The 19,615-nt window shown below is 41.9% G+C and overlaps 1 protein-coding gene across 2 annotated transcripts in view; it reads left to right on the forward strand.

Moving 5' to 3' along the window:
- The first annotated feature begins 222 nt into the window (after positions 1 to 222).
- The window catches only part of galnt18b (UDP-N-acetyl-alpha-D-galactosamine:polypeptide N-acetylgalactosaminyltransferase 18b), a 77,501-nt gene continuing 58,108 nt past the window's right edge, over positions 223 to 19,615 (forward strand). The window contains exon 1 of one of the 2 annotated variants that reach the window (XM_080772895.1): positions 223 to 723. In XM_080772895.1, coding sequence (XP_080629021.1) covers positions 486 to 723 — 238 coding nt within the window. In that variant the 5' untranslated portion in view covers positions 223 to 485. The remainder of the gene's footprint in view (positions 724 to 19,615) is intronic. The other variant, XM_080772894.1, reaches the window with a different exon arrangement.

Below are 19,615 nucleotides of genomic sequence, written 5' to 3' on the forward strand. Positions count from 1 at the left end.
ATACTGTGTAACATTATTATTATTATTATTATTATTATTATTAGTTGTCTAGTAGTAGGCCTAGTAGTAGTAGTAGTAGCAGCTATTTTAATCACCTCAGGAATTACGCACTCTTTTAGTAGAACCACCCACCTTGTCAGGGAATCAATGCGCAAGTGAATGCATACGAGTGCAGTCTCTGGCTCCAGCAGAGCACAATGTTTCCTTCAGCCTCACATTCAGCTGGAGCGGACAGCGGCTCATTGCAATGGAGCGAAACAGGCAGCGCGAGTTACCTGTAGATATTTGACACATTCGCAAATAGTCAATCCGACACCATTTGACATAAATCGAAGGCTGGGACTGCAGAGCTGCATAATAGCAGGAATTATCGACTTTCAGCGGCATTTCTACAGAACTACATTCCAGGTTTTTTGTGGGTGATTGTCGCCGTGTCCTCTCTGGGTTAAACGGAATATTGCTGGCTGTATGGAGGGGATGTCGGCATGGCTTGCACAAGAAGAACTAAAACTTTGGTGTCTACATGCGTGATCTTGAGTGGCATGACTAATATTGTTTGTCTGCTGTATGTAGGATGGGTTACTAATTACATCGCAAATGTTTACATCAAAGTCCCGTTGCCTATGCCTGAGAAAAAGTTAGAAAGTGACAAAAAGGGCGACACGCTCCGGATCATTGAGAGGCTAGATCGACTGGAGAATGTGGTCAACCAGCACATACAAGGTAAGGGCATCATTTTAACACTGTTTAGCTGCCATAAGGTACCTACCTATAGGCCTACTAGTCACAGTTGATCCTTTGCAGGCACCTGCACTTTTAGGCTGTTATAATTAGTATGGATCGATCGCTGCTGTGTGTTCTCCATTGCAAGAAATGGCACTTTACTGTAGCTACTGTAGTCTACTGTAGTTACTGTACTGTGGGCTACTGTAAGGTGCGTTGAGTGGCTCGATATAGAAAGTCGTCGAACTGCCTTGACTCTTTTGGGGGGCGGGGGTGCAGTGTACAGTTAGAGGACAATGAAAACAGAACATATCCATGATCTCTAGCTTGCATCCTGGCACAATGTTCCACTATTATCAGTTTTGCCTTTTGGAATTTGCTCTCTCTATCTATCCTTGTTTTAGTGGTTATTCAGAATAAATCAGAATTCCCAATTCTGAAGTATGCACTGCAAAGCTTTGTGGTTTCACTCTGGGTTGTCTCTCTATTGCACTGTTGACTATAATAATAATAATAATAATCATAATCTGCATATTTGTTTAGGCTACTATGTACAAACATTCGTAGTACTGACAGCAAAGTTCTTAAGGTTAGAACAACTATCATTTCATTACTTTTTTTCTATTTAGAAACTTTCAATACCAGAACAGCTTCCCTCATATTCCCTTTGTTCTTTTGCTCTTCTGGCAAATAGTCTTTCACTTTGATTGGGACCTTTCTCTTCAGTATGTCTGGAATTCTCTTCCCTCTGGCCTTTTCCATCACTCACAGTTTATGATCACATATTTTTGCTCCCGATTTTTTATAGAACACAAGTTTATGCCATATATGATATATCACAATAGTACAATATCAAAAATCACAGACAATATCCAGTCTAATATCATGATATGCATATAATATTGATAGCCTACTAGGGATGTCCCGATAACGTTTTTTTGTGTGCTCCCAATTAGATTCCGATCATTTGAAAATAACGTGATTGGCCCCGATTTCCGATCGGCAGTTTGGGCTGTTCTTTGCTGTCGTTTCATTGTAGTGATCATTGTATATCGACGAAGTAGTACCAAGTACTTTTTTTATTTTATTACTTTTGGCCTGACCCAGTCTTATCACTGCTGGCAGCTATATTTATTATTATTGTTATTGCCATTATCGGAGCTGTTCTAGTCATCACCAGGGGTCTCATTTTGTGAGTGTTCCAAACTGAAATGGCACTGGGCACATACAGAAGTTTCATGCAGACAGAAACATACTCATGCTGTTTTGAGCAACAAGGCTGTGTGCTAAGCCTGAGTAAACATTCCAGCTGGAGCCAGCTCTGCATTTCACTGTTTGGCATCAAGAGGCTAATAGTGTGGACGGAACTCTGTCAAGGTGCCATTGCTGCTTCACCTTCAAAAGTTTTGTTTGAACTGTTTTTGTTGGAGAATGTGGCATCAGATCTCTTTTAAAGCTTCATGAAAAGTATACAATAGTAATATACTGTATGTAACTGGAACAGATAAAGTAGCATTTCACACATGAATTCATCTTAAAATAACACATTCTTCTGACTTGGCAGATTCTATTATTGGGGCGAGGTTTTCTTTATTTTGATAGGATAGCTTGAAAAAGGAAAGGATTCACGTAGGTATCCTGCCAGGATTGAACCAATAAGGAACCTTGTAAACACGTTGTTGTTCTATATTGAGTCTTGTGGTTAGAGGTTGGGGTTCGATCCCTAGACTGTAAAAATGGGACCCAATGCCTCCATGCTTGGCACTCATCAATGGGTTGGATTAGGGGGTCAAATCAACTCATCAATGGGTTGGATTAGGGGGTCAAATCAACTCATCAATGGGTTGGATTAGGGGGTCAAATCAACTCATCAATGGGTTGGATTAGGGGGTCAAATCAACTCATCAATGGGTTGGATTAGGGGGTCAAATCAACTCATCAATGGGTTGGATTAGGGGGTCAAATCAACTCATCAATGGGTTGGATTAGGGGGTCAAATCAACTCATCAAATGATTCCCGAGCGCGGCACGGCTGCAGCTAACCGCTCCTTGGCTGCAGCTCACCGCTCCAAGAGATGGGTCAAATGCGGAGAACAAATTTCACTGCGGTAACGTGTGTGACAAATCGTATCCGTATCAGTTATAACTTTCAAAAAAGTTTTTTCAACGAATTACAAAACAGAATAGATCACCTTCGAGGAAGATGCTGATGGTGATTATAGTATGTCAGGAGAATCTAACAGGCAAGTTATTTTCTCAACTATATTGTGTGCGTCTTGACTTAGTGGGTACAATTGTGCTTTGGGTGTATAATGTTTTATAATCACACTAGGCAGCTTGATACGAGTCTGCCTTCATTAGAGTCTATACTGTTTTATAATCAAACTAGGCAGCTTGATACGAGTCTGCCTTCATTAGAGTCTATACTGTTTTATAATCACACTAGGCAGCTTGATACGAGTCTGCCTTCATTAAAGTCTATACTACCAGTAAGACACCCTGAGGGCGAGAAACGACCTAAGGGCGAGGTCGCGTGCATACATCCGCCTGGGTGACGGCAGACTGCTGGGTTGGCGCTTTGGCATGGGGGGGTCAGATCAACATATGGAATGAATTCTGTACTTTATATGGAACGTGTCTTGAGTGTACAGGGTTTGATGAGGTCAGTTCAACATATGGAATGTCAGAACAGGTCAGCTCCATATATGGAGATGTAAGGGTGGCAGTGGGGTTAATGTCTTGAGTGTACAGGGTTTGATGAGGTCTGGCCATATATAGAGCGTGTTCAGAGTGTACAGGGTTTGATGAGGTCAGATCAACATATGGAACGTCAGAACAGGTCAGCTCCATTTATGGAGATCTAAGGGTGACAGTGGGGGCAGTGTCTTGAGTGTACAGGGTTTGATGGGGGGCCCAGGTAGGGCCACGCCTTAATTTTCGGCCCTGTTGAATGGACAGGAAAGGCAGACATGGAAGAGGAAGGACAGGTGGGGAGGATCAGCATATTATGGAATGTCAGAACAGGTCAGCTCCATATAGAGATGTAAGGGTTTGAGGTCAGATGTAGAGTTGCTGGCCGGCTCCATAACAGTATATGCAGATCTAGGTGATGATCCAGTCTTCTCCAGGTATGGCTATCCAGGGTTTGATGGTCAGTGTCGTGATGTTCATAATAAGGCCATATATGGAGACGTCTCAGACGTGATGTCATGAGGCGTGATGTTACAAGGCAATGAGGTCAGTGTTGTGATCTTCATATATGGAGAAGGCCATATATGGAGACGTCATGTCACAAGGCGTGATGGACTGATAACGATATATGTAGACGTGACACGACTGACGGACGGGTTTCGCAGGTTTTCATAGTAATCTGCGACCTACAGTCGCAATAAGTGCAGAAGGATGACATTGGGAATTGGTGTTGACAGCTGACTTAGATGTCTCTAAAAAATAACATCCCCTCCTTTTTCATCTTGTTGCTACAGTAGCATTACAAGAAAGTCTTGTTGTCAAGAGGAAATATGATTTTGTCCATGAGAAAACAATGCAGGAAAAGGAAAATATCTTGCTTGCTGCTCTTCTGCTCTTCAGTAGTGGTGCAACAAATCGACCTAATCCATTTATTTCTTTATTTTAATTTATAAAAATAGCAGATCTGTTACATCATGACGTGTAAAATAGGGCTTAAGCGGCTAATCAGACTAATACATTTAGTCGGTTATAAAAACGCTTAAAGGTTATTAAATTCATCAAAATAATAATTGCTGAGAAAATAATTGATTGTTGTTGAAGCCCTTCTCTTCAGGTTTGCCATAGACAGCGCTATAATGCACAGTAGCCACATACTGTCCTGTACATGCACGGCAAACAGAGTAATTGGACTTGATGCCTCATGTACAGTACACGAATTACCAGTGGGCATTGCTGTACAGTGTGGAATGAAACATTTACTGCAGCTGGCCGCAGTCAGAGAAATGTCTCTTGTGTCAACTACGTAATTAAGGGAAAATACCAAAAATATTCTCTCTTTTAAGGGAAAAGACCAAAAATATTCTCTCTTTTGACTATATCATGATGCTCTGGCTTATGCTTAACTTATACTCCCTTGTACGGCGGGTCGCAACGCATGGTGAGCTTGTAGATTTGCTATTTTCCTGCAAGCGACACCATCGTGACAAAGTACAGATCAGGCTTTACAGATTTCTCTCTTTCAGAGTGGAAGGCTGATCTATAGCAGCAGCTCAAACAACAGACCTAATGAACAGTTTCTTGTATCAGGTGTTTGGCCTCGTCAATGAAAATCTGTTGGATACCAGACAAGTTCACACACGCCCACCATGAGGGCTGTTACTGCACTCTTTGGTTTGCCAAAGAGTGTGCTGAAAACGACTAGCTCAAAGTATTTTAGAAAAGAGATGCATAATACTATACAGTACAGTACACCAATCATACATCACTCGAACGGTAGAACGTGGCTGTAGGACATTAGATTTACAACAGACTGAAATTGCCTGGACTTTATAATTACTATATTTTATTGTTTAATTGATATTCTGTTTCCTCCAAATTGTACATTCTTGATGGTATTTTCATGACAATATTTCGAGTTGATGGAAATCGTACGGTGCCGTGTCATTAGTCAGAAGGTTCATTGTTCCGAAATTACTATCCCTGCTATCTCTAACCCTAACCTAAACATAACCGCAAGCACGGGAGAAGTGCATGTTCGCCAACCTTAATGCATGTTCTGACTAGAGATCATCTTTGAGGTGAAAATGAAATATTCAGCTGGTGCTTGATCTTATGTCTGTGTGTTGTGCACAAGTCACAAAAATGGCCAAAAGCATATTGGACTACCAAATCAATCAATCAATCAATCAATCAATCAATCAATCAAAAGCATATTGGACTACCAAATCAATGGAAACTCACTAAATCAATATTTGGTCCTGTCAGCTTCAGGAGCAAGCACTCAATTGTTTATTTTTTTGTGATTTCTAATTTTGGCATTCAGACGATATAAGGTGGAGGAGTGAGTGATTGATTGAACTGAACGGTTTGCAGAATTACAGTACATTTCAAGCACAACTCAATACAAAAACTGTTAACTGTGAGTGCACGACACCATAAAGCATTACACTTGTTTACAAGAGGGTCCACCGTTTTCAATTTATCATAACATTTAGAGACGTACAAATATACACTACTATATAGCCAAAAACAGGACATCATCATAAAGGAGCTATGTAAAAAAAAGGGGGAAAAAACATATACAGTGAGGGGCAAAAGGGGTGGGGGGGGGGGATTAAGATTTGACGGGGGCCATTTGATTGATTGATTGAAATCTTTATTAACAGTTTGCAGAATTACAGTACATTTCAAGCACAAACTCAATACAAAGACTGTTAACTGTGAGTGGACGACCCAATTAAGCCTTACACTTGTTTACAACAGGGTCCACATTGTTCAATTCATCAAAACATTTAGAGACAAACAAATAGACACTTCTATGTAGTTAAAGAACAGAACAGGAATTCATCATATAGGAAGCGAAAAGGGAAAAAAAGTATATATACAGTGAGGGGAACAGGGGGATAAAAGAAAAGAAAACGAAAGACAGAGTGTAGGGCGCCTGCACACAACACCATGCGTTGATGCCATGTGTGCATATGTGCAGGCACCCAACACCACGTCCATACAAAAACATAGTACAATCCATAGTACAAAGACAGAGTGTAGGGCGCCTGCACACAACACCATGCGTTGATGCCATGTGTGCATATGTGCAGGCACCCAACACCACGTCCATACAAAAACATAGTACAATCCAGATACAAATTCAGCTTTTACAGAGGCCAGTTTCGAATTGCAGCCATCCGTAGGTGCCCTTTGAGAGCAGTTTTGAAGGAGCCAAGGGATTCACATGTCTTAATGACTGTTGGTAGGGCGTTCCACATTTTGGTCGCATAGGAGCGAAAAGAATTTAGTCCCTTGTTTGTGCCGAATCTGGGTTGTACATGGTTTGTTGCACTCCCTCTGGTGTTGTGGGTGTGGACTTCGTTTACATTAAGGAAGTATTTAGACAGGTACATGGGTATCTTGGTGGTGTATCTAATCTTGTGGACCAGACCCATTGCAAGATGCTGTACTCTGTCGTCGACCCTAAGCCATCCCAGCCTGTCAAAGTGGGCAGGGGTGAGGTGGGTTCGGGGGGTGAGGCCAAGTAGGAGCCTGACCAGTTTGTTTTGGGAGGTCTGGAGCCTTGTTTTAAGGGCCTTTGAGGTGCTGTGGTACCAGGAGGTGGATGCATAGTCAAAGAAACCTTGTACAAGGGCTCCTGTTAAGGTCTTCAAGGTGTTTTTGTCGACCAGTGAGGAGATCCTGTAGAGGAATCTTGTTCTTTGATTGACTTTTTTGATTACGTTGGTGGCCATCTTATCACCGGAAAGATTGGCCTCCAGGATGGAACCTAGGTTTCGAATTGCAGCCGTCCGTAGGTGCCCTTTGAGAGCGGTTTTGAAGGAGTCAAGGGATTCACATGTCTTAAGTAAGACAGCAATGGGAAGTGACTTATGGAAGTTATACTCATGCTCCTACAGTTTGTTAAAAATGTTTAGTGCATTGGGAAGTAAAAGCAAAGAGCTTCCTTTAATCCAGTTTTAAATGGAGTCGATTTGGTTGTTTCTTAAAGGATTTAAATTACTTCCTTTCCTTTCCAGCTGTTCCAACATTTCCCTTCAATAAGGTTCTGAAGGCTGTAATGAAATGGCTGACAGTGTCCTACTACAGGACATGGCAGAAATTGAAATATTTTGCATTGAATAGCTGCACTCTTTAATCAAAGAGATAAATCTCTTTAAGGTAGAAAATGTGTGTTTTTTATTTCATTTGTTATTATGTTGGTTTGTTAAAGAGAATTATGTATCATTGTAAGTAAAATAACTTACAACTAAACATTTTTGCAAGGTTAGGGTAGATTGTATTGTAAGTGTTCATTCTGCTTATGCCATGCTTACATGAAAAGCACTCACGTACACAGAAAATGGCAACTTTTCCTGAATTTGTCTCTTATTTTCACAGTGCAGCTGCACAGCAAAGGCTTGAGGTTTAATGTAAACCTGGGAGTGTAACTGTTGTATATTCACCATGAACCACCCTCAATTGAAGGCCAAACCATGTCTGCACTTGCAATTTGCAGCTTTTATAACATTTAAAAAGTATGAAATGGAAGAACAGATACACCCAGAGCATGTATTAACCCCTAAAACAAATCAAATAATCATTCAATGGCTGGCACATAAATGCACTGGAGAATATTTGGTAATGAAAACAATTAATTACTATCACTCCAGAGGGCAAAAGCATGTTGACTGAATTAGGCTGTATGTTTAATACTTTAGTGTTTTCTTCATTCAAAGGTTGTCTGCGATCATTTTAAATAAACAGCACGTCTAGTCAAATGTGCACACTATACTGCTCTGTATTACCCATAAACCCCCCCCCCCCAATCTAACTGCCTGCGTTACGAATGTCTGTCTGACTCACACCTTCACACAGGCCTAAGGCCTGACTCACACCTTCACAGGCCTAAGGCCTGACTCACACCTTCACAGGCCTAAGGCCTGACTCACACCTTCACAACAGATTGATGTATAGCTGATGCATGAGACTTACTGTATCTGCAAGCTCGCAATGCATTTCCAATGGGAGTCACATGGTTTGACACAACATTTTTGTTGTATGAGGGGGAGGGGGGGGGGGGGGCAGTCGAAACACAGCCGAAAGCCGTACAACAAAAATGTTGTGTCAAACCATGTGACTTCCATTGGAAAATGCATTGGGGCGGCCATGTCACTTACCCTTTGATTACATCTAGCATCCAACAATGTTGCTAGATCGAAATGTGTGAGTGAAGCCAATGTCTGTATTCCCAAATACATGTGGAAGTATAGCCCTGACAAATGATCTATTGTGGTCTAAATATATAGGCTCTTTTAAAGATCTAAGGTTTATGCTCATGTTAATGTTTAATGCTTTTCACGTGGGGAATGTTTTAAGCGTACTGTATATGTTTAGTTAAGAAACCTGTGTTGGAAGCTGGTAGCTGGCATTGGCCAGCCTAATTATCGATCCAGGTCGCAAACACCTAGCCCGTGGGGCAGCTTATTTATCAGAACCATGCCGTTAACTCAGTGGAATGCAGACCTGCTTGGACACGAACATGTCATGTCCAAGCAGGCAAAGAACATGAAAGCAGATAAGCAAAAAGAAAGCTCAGTCATCTGGTATTCTAATTCAAAGTATTTAATTAAATGAATAGTAAGCATTCTGACTGAAACAAGGCAGAAAATGAAAAGTATTGATCTTTTCTAAAAGGAACGCTTTTGAAGTCCTAAGCAGAACTGTCTGTCTAAAAGATAAATGGCTCAGGCTCAGCGTGTCTCTCTTGATTGAATCATCCGTTACAACATACGTCTTGATTTATATTAATCCATGGATTTGATCCTGCTGTAGATGTCAGGGACTTGCTTTGTTGCAGACTGCTTTTGAGACAGAAATGAACTAACACAGCGGCCTTATATGATATTCATCATCATTGACCCTAATTAAGATGTTCCATCATAATGTATCGTTTCTTCTCACATTCTGTTCCCAGTGGTCATTTATTATGTATTCATTGCTGCGCAAAAATTATCACTCAGGCATTTGTTCGTTGCCCGAGGTGGGGGAAACAATGAATTCCCTGGCAATCATTTGTTTATCAAATATCCTTAGTCTTATTTTAGTTACAGTTATTAACAGTTATCAGCTCTGTGTCCTCTCTTCACCTCACCCAGGAAATGTTATATTTCCTGGGTGAGGGGAAGAGAGGACACTGCGTAAACGGTGATAAAGTGAACTGTTCTCTGGATTAGAGAAGTTATACTTCATGTACATCTCATTCAGTTGCAGTATGTGGATTGACTTAAATGTACAATGTCAGTTTGTGACAAGTGTTCTTGAACTACAGTATTTATCAGTATCTCGCTCACTTCATCTTTTCCTCCCTTGGTCTCACGCACGCACGCACGCACGCACACACGCACGCACACACACACTTTTGTATAACTGTATAACGGAGCTGTTAATTACAGACAAGCCACTTTTAAATGTCTCCTATACTTTGAGCTCGACATAGTAATGAGGCGCAATAGAGGGTATGCACATGCTTAAAGTGAATGGCACATCGAGTGGCAAATCGAGTGGCAATCAGATAGGACTTCTCTGTTTAGATGCATGGGCTGTCAAGGCCAGAAGGTAGTTTTTAGCCACTCATTAGGCGTTCCTGCATAACTTCCTGGTTTGATGATGATGTCACGTGCATAACCCTCTATAGGTAATTGCTTATTTATCATAAGGAGTGGAGACTGGAGAGTGAATCAGGAGTTATACGTAAATTCAGGTAAAGTCCTGGAACTTGACAATTTCTCCCATGCATGCTGTGCTGGTGAGCAGGGAACTGTATATAGATATTATTTTGCACCCGCTGGATAGTGGAATACTAACTTCACATACTAATCATCATCCTGTCTGGCTGTCTATTTAAATTCTTCCCTGGAAACTTAAGTTCATTATATGGTTGCAAAGTAAGACTCCCGTCTCCTGCTGTCAGTTGTTGTTGCACAACTCCGTACACCTGCAGGCAAGGAGATCCTTCAGACAACCAGCTAACTCAGTTGTATAGTTATATTTACACATTTTCATTTCTTACCGTAACTTTGTAAATTAAAAGAAGCATCATCATTTTTTCGTTGCATATGAGGAGAGTTATGATAGTTTTCTGTTAACCCATTTTTGGCGGGAACCCCTTTTGGTGTTAGCATCATAAAGTCATGCTTTAGCTATTGAAAAATAGCAGATCTACAAGCTCATAGTAGATGAGCCACCGAGTGGCACACTACGAGCTTGTATAGGTCTGCTATTTTTGAAAAATCGAAGAACGACTGACATAGAAACATAGCTTTTTCAGAAGACTGTCAGGATGTAGAAGACATTTTTAGAATCTGATCTCAGGTCGGGGCACCCCAGATAATAAGTAGAAAATAGAAGCTACTCAGTCCCTTTGTTTTCTCTTCAATGTAGGCGTTATTACCAACGGATTCACCACTGTGCATTGGAACCCCAAGCCTCCGCAGTGGTGGGTGGGAACTTTACCACTGCACCCGGGCGCTACAACGTTCAGTGTTAATTTAACTCAGACAGGGATTTGATCAAGACTCACAGGGCCCCGGGGCCAATTATAGTAACATGATTTACAGTCTGTAGATCAGATATAGATCAGATGTGTTTTAAAGAGGTAATACTGAGGATAAAAAGCTTACAGTATACTATTTAAATACAAACAATTAATATTAAAAAAAATGCATTGACCCTGTCCATAATCCGTCCAAAGGATTTGTTTTTGTACACTATCAGAGTTTCAAAGGGATTTAGAATGACACCATTTTACTGATTGTTGGGCTGCCATTTATTTTTTTGCCTTTATTGATAGGATACAGTAACTAGACAGGAAAGGGGGAGAGTGATGGGGGAAGACATGCAGCAAAGGCCGACGGGCTCAGGACTCGAACTCGCGACACGCCGTCAGGCTGGATTACCGGCCTAGGTGCCAGGACATAGGACACAGGACATAGGACATAGGACATAGGACATAGGCTGCCACTTCCAAGGGATTCCAAGATATATTTTGGAAAACAACATTCTGGGAGGGTTTTATGCGCACAGGCAACATAAACTAATTTCATGCGTAAATTGCGGTCATGTATCTTTTTTTCCCACTCAGGTCATGGACAGATACAAAATGCTCTGCTGTGTCTCCCATTGGCTCAGAGATTAATTGAAAATACTAGTCTATGTTGTAGAGATATCCACAATTACAGCACGCACGCATGCATGCACGCACGCACGCACGCACGCACGCACAAAAACACCACATACACACACACACACACACACACACACACACACACACACACACAGGTGGGATAGTTTATACTGTACATATTTGAAAAACATGTTTATGTGTTTGAGACATGTATGTACATGATATAATATTATGACTCACCCATGTTTTTTTCCCCTCCCATCGTGTCAAGTCAATAAATAATTGTGTTAAATATGTAACATAAGGCACACACGCAAGCACGTATGGTACTGTATTGCCCACTTCTATAATTTATGTTTCTACTGAGTCTATTATACCACATACAATGTCTTCAGAGAGTTTTAATTACATTGCATCTGCATCACACACACTCGTATTTTAGTCATACTATAGAACAAAGTAAGCCTAAACTAGCCTCTACTAGCCCCCTAATCTCTCTCTCTCTCTCTCTCTCTCTCTCTGTCTCTCTGCTACCCCATCCTCGTGCAAGTGAAAGCCATCAAATATTCACAGCTGCCTTTAGAATGCAAATGCTAAGCATAAAAATAGATCTGATCGGTTTTAAAGAGGTAATACTGTGGAGAAAAGCAGCTGTTACACATTCTCCCAAATGGTGATACTCAAGATTCTGTTTGTATTTGCGCTGCAACGCCTCCAATGGGCAGCTGTGCAGAAAGCAAAACAATAGCAGTATGACTCCAATGCTTCATCTGTTATTCACTGGAGCCTTAACGTTTCTGTGCTGCAGTGGAAGATGGTAAGCGTAATTTCTGACTATTATGTGTGGATATATTACCCTGACTCCAATTCTTCTACAATCCACATATTTCTCAACCGGCACCCTGGGGGGCGTTCCTGTGGGTCTGCAACTCCCGGGGACCCCCACACGGAGTTGCACCACTTACTTCACACGGGTGTGATTTTTTTTGAGTGGTGCAGGACAGGTGCAACCACTCCTACAACCAGCAATGTCCGTGTAACCCACCCGCCTATGTGTATCTGAGCACCAGTATATGACTATTAGTACCAGTATGGGCGCTGTGCCAGAAACAGAGAGAGAGATAGTGCTGCTCTGTTGCCTGCTAATGAGAGAGAGAGAGAGAGAGAGAGAGAGAGAGAGAGAGAGAGAGGGTGGGGGGGGGGGGGGGTTGCGGGTGCAGGCTTTAGTTCCGGACCATCGCTTTTTCGCATCGCATCGCATGTCCCCCCGCTTCGGATCTTCGGTGTGTCGGAAAAGCGTGCGCACCCCGGAGTTGCACCACTCAGTTCACACAGGTGTGATTTTAGTTTTAGTTTTGAGTTTCTACCAACATTTTAAGGTTGTACATTATTAAGTGAGTGACCCTTTTCAACCATATATACTTTGCTACATACAGTATAATGCTACAACCAGTTTTCGAGACCAGAACAAAGACTGATGACTCTTACTGAAAAGGTCTGAAACTGTGTTTCTCTGGTCCATTTTCACAATAGTTTTAATTTGGAAAGCTCTTGCATGCTCTTGGCTGCCATCAGCAACCAACCAGGGCCCATTCTCTGCCTGGCCTGAGGTGCTAACAAACCAAACTCGTCATACGCTTTGCTGGGGCATCTGCAGAGTGATGATAAGGACCGAGCTTTCATTTTCTCCCCACTCAGCAGATGGTTTTAAGCTAATTATAACTGTCATTGTAGTCAGAATTTTGAAACTATATAACAATTTGGTTCAGAGACTATGGATTTCTCAACAGAAGTTGTAGCTTGTGATACCAGTGCTGTAACTCATGACGTAAAACAAAAAGGTATTTTGTCTTTTGTAAAATGTAAAAAGTAAGATCAACTTCTAGCTTACTCAGATCGAGGACCAGACCAGCCCTAACATTGTAAATGCATTCATGCTCTAAATCTAGCAAGCCCTACGTGTTCTTATGAGCCATTCGCAGGTTCACACCCGTGTGAACTGAGTGGTGCAATCCCCCCCCACCACCTCTCTCTCTCTCTCTCTCTCTCATTAGCAGGCAGCAGGCACAGCACTATGCCTCTCTGTTTCTGGCGCCCCCTACTGGTACTAATAAGTCACATACTCGTGCTCGTGACCACTGATACATACGCACGGACATTGCTGGTTGTAGGAGTCGTTGCGCCACTCAAAAACGCCTCATCATAGGCACATTAGGTTAGACGAATAGACTTTGGCAGCTGCTTGCCTCCTGGGCAGAACATTAAGCAATTGGTTGGTTGTCTGGTTGATTTCTGGTGGGTTTATATTGGCAGCTAGCCAAATGTCCACCCATGCACTTATACCAAGCTGGAAGCTTGGTATAAAAAAAAAAAAATCAACATTCAACACGTTCACTAATGGCTGACTGAACAGTGTGCCCTGCAGTATTTCGTTTTTCAAGATATGCGAAGTGTTGACTACATTCATCCAAATTTGAATAACAGAATACAAGAATGTAAGAGATAAACTGCAGCATAATTATTAGAAAATCTGTATGTTATTCCTGGCCTTAATACCCACGTGAGTTATTTGCCGGCAGGTTTTTTCCCACCATGTCCCATCAGTCTTATTATAAAAGGTCTTATTGGTCTCTAGAGCTTTGCGTTTTCACCCTTAGCGAGGGTTCTGGAGGTGAAACAACAGCCACCTGGGCTTGCGTTCAGAGGCTCTTAGTATTCATGTCTCTACACACAGCATAATGAGAAACGGCAAGTTCATACTGGCATATGGCCCGATAAACCAAGTCAATTTGTTTTGTGTAGCACATTTTACATTTCATGCTAAATAAACAAAAAAGGGAAAAAAAAGAAAGTCCAAGCGTGCGTGCGTGCGTGCATGCGCTTGTGTGCGTCCGTGCGTGCGTGCGGGGGTGTGTGGGTGGGTGGTTGTGTGGGTGGATCTGTACACAATGTGGGGATGGAGTTGGCTGAGAACCAGACAGGACTACATGTGCTACTGATGAGACTTGCAATTGATGGTATGCATGATGCAGCCACACTGAACCTTTGAGGTTCACTATTTTCCACTGTTTTGATTCCTCTTGCACCTGGACAAACTTAGCCGTGAGTGGATTCCTTTCACAGCAGCGAGTTGACAGGTATTACCACAGGTGAAGGTAATAATAACATGCATTATGTGTGTGTTTCACTTAAGGTGTTTCCATGTTCCAGTATGAAGTTAGCTGTCTGAACAGGAGGAGCAGCAGCTGAAGGGAAGTAGCCAGTGCATGCCGAGTAAAAAAGAGTAAAAGGGGCAGGTTTCTGGTGTGTACTATACTGTATAGTGACTGTAGTCTGTTTGACTAGTGTTGAAGTAACCTCGCCTCATCAGGCTTTCCACCACCTCGGAGGAAAGCCTGGTCTCTGTTTCAAAAGTCTGTATGATCCGGGCAGGAGCGGATGATATCATTACGTCATGTTGTAGTATTGTTTTGTAGTCGACAGACAGGAACAGGAACAGGCGTCAACTTTATTGAGGGAAAAGGAAGGTTCCTTCCTTTTCCCAAAATCATATACCGAAATGAAATGATGCCCAGGCTAGTGTTGAAGTGGTTGGCCTGTTAACAAAACTACCAGCTAAAAAATGCCTGCAAAGTGGGTTCAACAACTTGCTTCTTCCTATTGGTTGATGCCTGGTCAAAGTTCACCAATGTTGAGCTTCATGCTTCAGACGCTGAATGTGACGCGTCAACTTGTCACAGCCAGACGTTGGTCCCACCCACCCCTTCGCTCGCATGGTTACTGTATGTTGTATTATGTTGTAGTCGTAATATTTCATGTTTATGGATAGTCTCACAAAGTTTTACAGCAGCAGATATGAAATAAACATAAGCCCATAGCTATTACGCAGTCATCCATTGTTTCCCACGTACTGTATGCATCTCCTCCTCACTGCTTTCTGACAGTCTGGCGTCTGAAAAGTCATGGCTGCTTTGACTTGGAGGAATAAGGATCTGTTTTAGATGTAGCTGCAATATTTCCGCTACAGCAGATAGACGGATCAGATGGAATGATCAAAGGCATCTTGCTAGACGCTTGCCAAAACTACTTTGATTTCCCTTCATTTTTAAAGGCAGCGCTCAAATTTACGAAATATTAACGGTATGATTAATATTGTAGGGGCAAGGGGACAGGACGTCACATTGTGAGATTGCAGATACTTTTGACTAGGACATTAATTGTAGAGTGAAAGAAGTGATCCAAGTACAGAGCCAACTCTGGGCTGTAATTATCAGTGTGCATTTACATTTTGAATGTCAGTCATGACTCATGTATATTATTATAATATTATAATATTATAATATTATAATATTATAATATTATAATATTATAATATTATAATATTATAATATCATGACTCATGTCTTATTTTCTTGCACCGGTTGAGAAGAGTGTCACCCTCCCTTGCATCGCTTATTGATAACCGTTATCACCCTGGCCTATGGCTTATCGCCCTCTCCGTATGTTTTATCACTAGCCTCACCCAGGGCAAATAAAAGCCATGGTTGTGTGATAAAATAATGCAGATTAAAACAGCTCTGATGCGGAAAATTTAGTTCAGAGAAGAAATCTTTATGGAAAAATGACACTTGAAGCATACTCCTAGTTTCACATCCATACATGTGGCGGTCCCGGGAGATATACAAACTAGTTTTCTTTCCGTGTAGCCCTTATGATGTACAGTATGAAAGCTAAACAGATGACCTACAGCACAGTACGCAGTGTTACAGTAGTTCTACTTCTTGTCCACTGACAAGAAGTTATATACTGTATGAGTCCTAGTCCTGAGTTTGTCTCCAGTTTGTCCATTCTACCGATTGACTTCTAAATAAAAGAAAACGTGAGCAAAATGCAGGCAAAAGGCTACTCCAATAATGTACTCCATGTGCTGTAATGCGAGGAGATTCCGTAGTTCGAACGAAAAATACAAGATGGATTTCTGAATGATCTCATGGCCGCCCACAACATCATCATCGTCATTGTATTTATATTAGACAAAATATGTAAAACTAAATTACATTGCAATGACAAAAATAGATCTCTTCAGGGGAAAAGTCTACTCAGACAGTTTTATATAGTTTCAAGGCGTGTGCTGGGTGCAGATTCCAAAAGAACATATAGAAAATGAATTAAATCCGCACTTCCAGTTGAGTAAGAGTCTTTATTAATAAAGATAGTGCTCCGCAGCAGCAGTCCTATACCAGACAGACAAACGCGTTTCGGCACGCAGGCCTTCGTCAGTGTCAAAAGTGGCAGTATAGCAACGGAAATGACATAGATATAATGTTTTGTTCAATTAAAAGGGACACGGCCGGGTCACATTATTGTCTGTATGACTGCTGCTGCGGAGCACTATCTTTATTAATAAAGACTCTTACGGATTTAATTAATTTTCAAAAAATAGATCTCATCTAGTGGACACTGGACAGACGCACCTTACAGTTCTAATGGAACCCAATAGCCACCATATATGGTGCTCAGGTCATCGTGACATCTGCCCCATATATGGTGCTCAGGTCATCGTGACATCTGCCCCATATATGGTGCTCAGGTCATCGTGACATCTGCCCCATATATGGTGCTCAGGTCATCGTGACATCTGCCCCATATATGGTGCTCAGGTCATCGTGACACCTGCCCCAAATATGGTGCTCAGGTCATCGTGACATCTGCCCCATATATGGTGCTCAGGTCATCGTGACACCTGCCCCATATATGGTGCTCAGGTCATCGTGACATCTGCCCCATATATGGTGCTCAGGTCATCGTGACATCTGCCCCATATATGGTGCTCAGGTCATCGTGACACCTGCCCCATATATGGTGCTCAGGTCATCGTGACATCTGCCCCATATATGGTGCTCAGGTCATCGTGACATCTGCCCCATATATGGTGCCCAGGTCATCGTGACATCTGCCCCATATATGGTGCTCAGGTCATCGTGACACCTGCCCCATATATATGGTGCCCGCCCAGGTCATGTGACATCACGTGCATCATCAGGTATGGATATCCCTGATGTCGTAGTAAATGTGACCTGCTGTCGCAGTTAAGCCCATATATGGAGATCCCTCATGCCATCAATATTGGCCAGCAACTCTACATCTGACCTGCAGATCTCCATATATGGATATATGTCAGAAGCAGAACCTGTTCTGACATTCCATATGTTGATCTTTCCCCATCCATCCTTCCTCTTCGATGTCTCCCTTTTGACTTATACCTGTCCATTCAAACTCTAGCCGGGCCTGCCCCAAAGTTATTAGTGCAGCCGTGCCCGGCAGCCGGGCCGAACAAAGAGTTCTCAATAGGCCCACCTGTCCATTCAAACACTAGACAGGCTTGCAAATGAAGGCCCGGCCCGACCTATGCCAAAGCGCCAGGGCTTGCCCAGCAGCCTGCCGCCAACTCGTTGGTGGACTCGTTCCCAGACTTAATTTTCCGAGGCTAGTGTAGCAGTTTCGTGCCGTTAGTTTCACACTTCTTTCTTATCATATATACAGTACCTCAGTGGTTCTCACACATTTTCACGTCAAGGACCCCCAAATTGGTATACTGTATCAAGCTGCGGACATCCATTTGAGATGATTTTGTGCCAGGGAACCCTCTAAAAGAAGATTAGTATGGTATTCTACTGCACAACTGTCTACTGTAGGTAGGGAGAGAACAGTGAAATAACTGACCTCTGGCCATTCTTATGTATCCTCTCATTGGACTAACTGAGAAGTTCAGTTGCTGCTTCTTCGCCTGGAAAGGAGCCAGCTTAGGTGGTTCGGTTAGGAGGCCTCTCTGGCGTCTCCCTAGGGACTTGTTATCCTTTTAGCATTATTGTATATAACTGTACTTTTGTACTTTTTGGAAACTGTATTAGAAGGGGGGGGGGGGGGGGGGGGGGGGAACTATTAAATTAACTCTTTTACAGTGTACTGGACATTGCTTCCAGATTTCCATGTCAATTTGTCCATGGACATTTATAACTGGTAACACATCCAGTTATAAATCAAGATGTTCCCCTCCTCAAAAAATCGTATCAATCCCCACACCTGCTGAACAATAATGATGTGCAGATTAATTTAAGTCCACTCACATCTGTATGCAAATTACATCCTGCACATAATTCTACATTCATTCAAATTCACATTCATTGAACTCTGACTGGAGACAGAATGATAATAAATCATACATGCTGATGTGAAAGAATTTTTTTTCTAAAAAAATAAAGGTTGCTACAGTATGTATGAACAATCAAAATCGGATGGAAATATATAATTTGGATGTGGTGTCATAATTAAACGTGATGTCAATAATATGGCACGGCGACTATCAAGAAAATAAAGACTCTGCACTTCATGTCGAAAATGTTGCAGATCCCTGATCTAGATATTTCATATGTATATGACTCCCAGGCCTGATCTACAGTAGTAGATATTTCATATGTACAGTATGACTCCCAGGCCTGATCTACATATGTCTATAACCAAATTAATTACAAGTGGTCGTTGCAGAGTCAATACTCCGTCTCGCATCATGGAGATTTCAGTAGCTGGACAACCGATAATGGGTTGTTTACCAAACCGATAATGGGTTGTTTACCAAACCGATAATGGGTTGTTTACCAAACCGATAATGGGTTGTTTACCAAACCGATAATGGGTTGTTTACCAAACCGATAATGGGTTGTTTACCAAACCGATAATGGGTTGTTTACCAAACCGATAATGGGTTGTTTACCAAACCGATAATGGGTTGTTTACCAAACCGATAATGGGTTGTTTACCAAACCGATAATGGGTTGTTTACCAAACCGATAATGGGTTGTTTTACCAAACCGATAATGGGTTGTTTACCCAAAACAATAAGTGATGTCAATTTGTGTTCTGTGACATTTCATGTTGAAAATGCATTTCATGTTGTAATGTTGCCAACACTAACTTGTGCAAATATGACAAACAGTGATTTATTTGGCACGTTGACGAGGCAATTGTATT

This window comes from Protomyctophum bolini, assembly GCF_963924005.1.
Source record: "Protomyctophum bolini genome assembly, chromosome: 1".
In the NCBI taxonomy this organism is placed as follows: Eukaryota; Metazoa; Chordata; class Actinopteri; order Myctophiformes; family Myctophidae; genus Protomyctophum; species Protomyctophum bolini.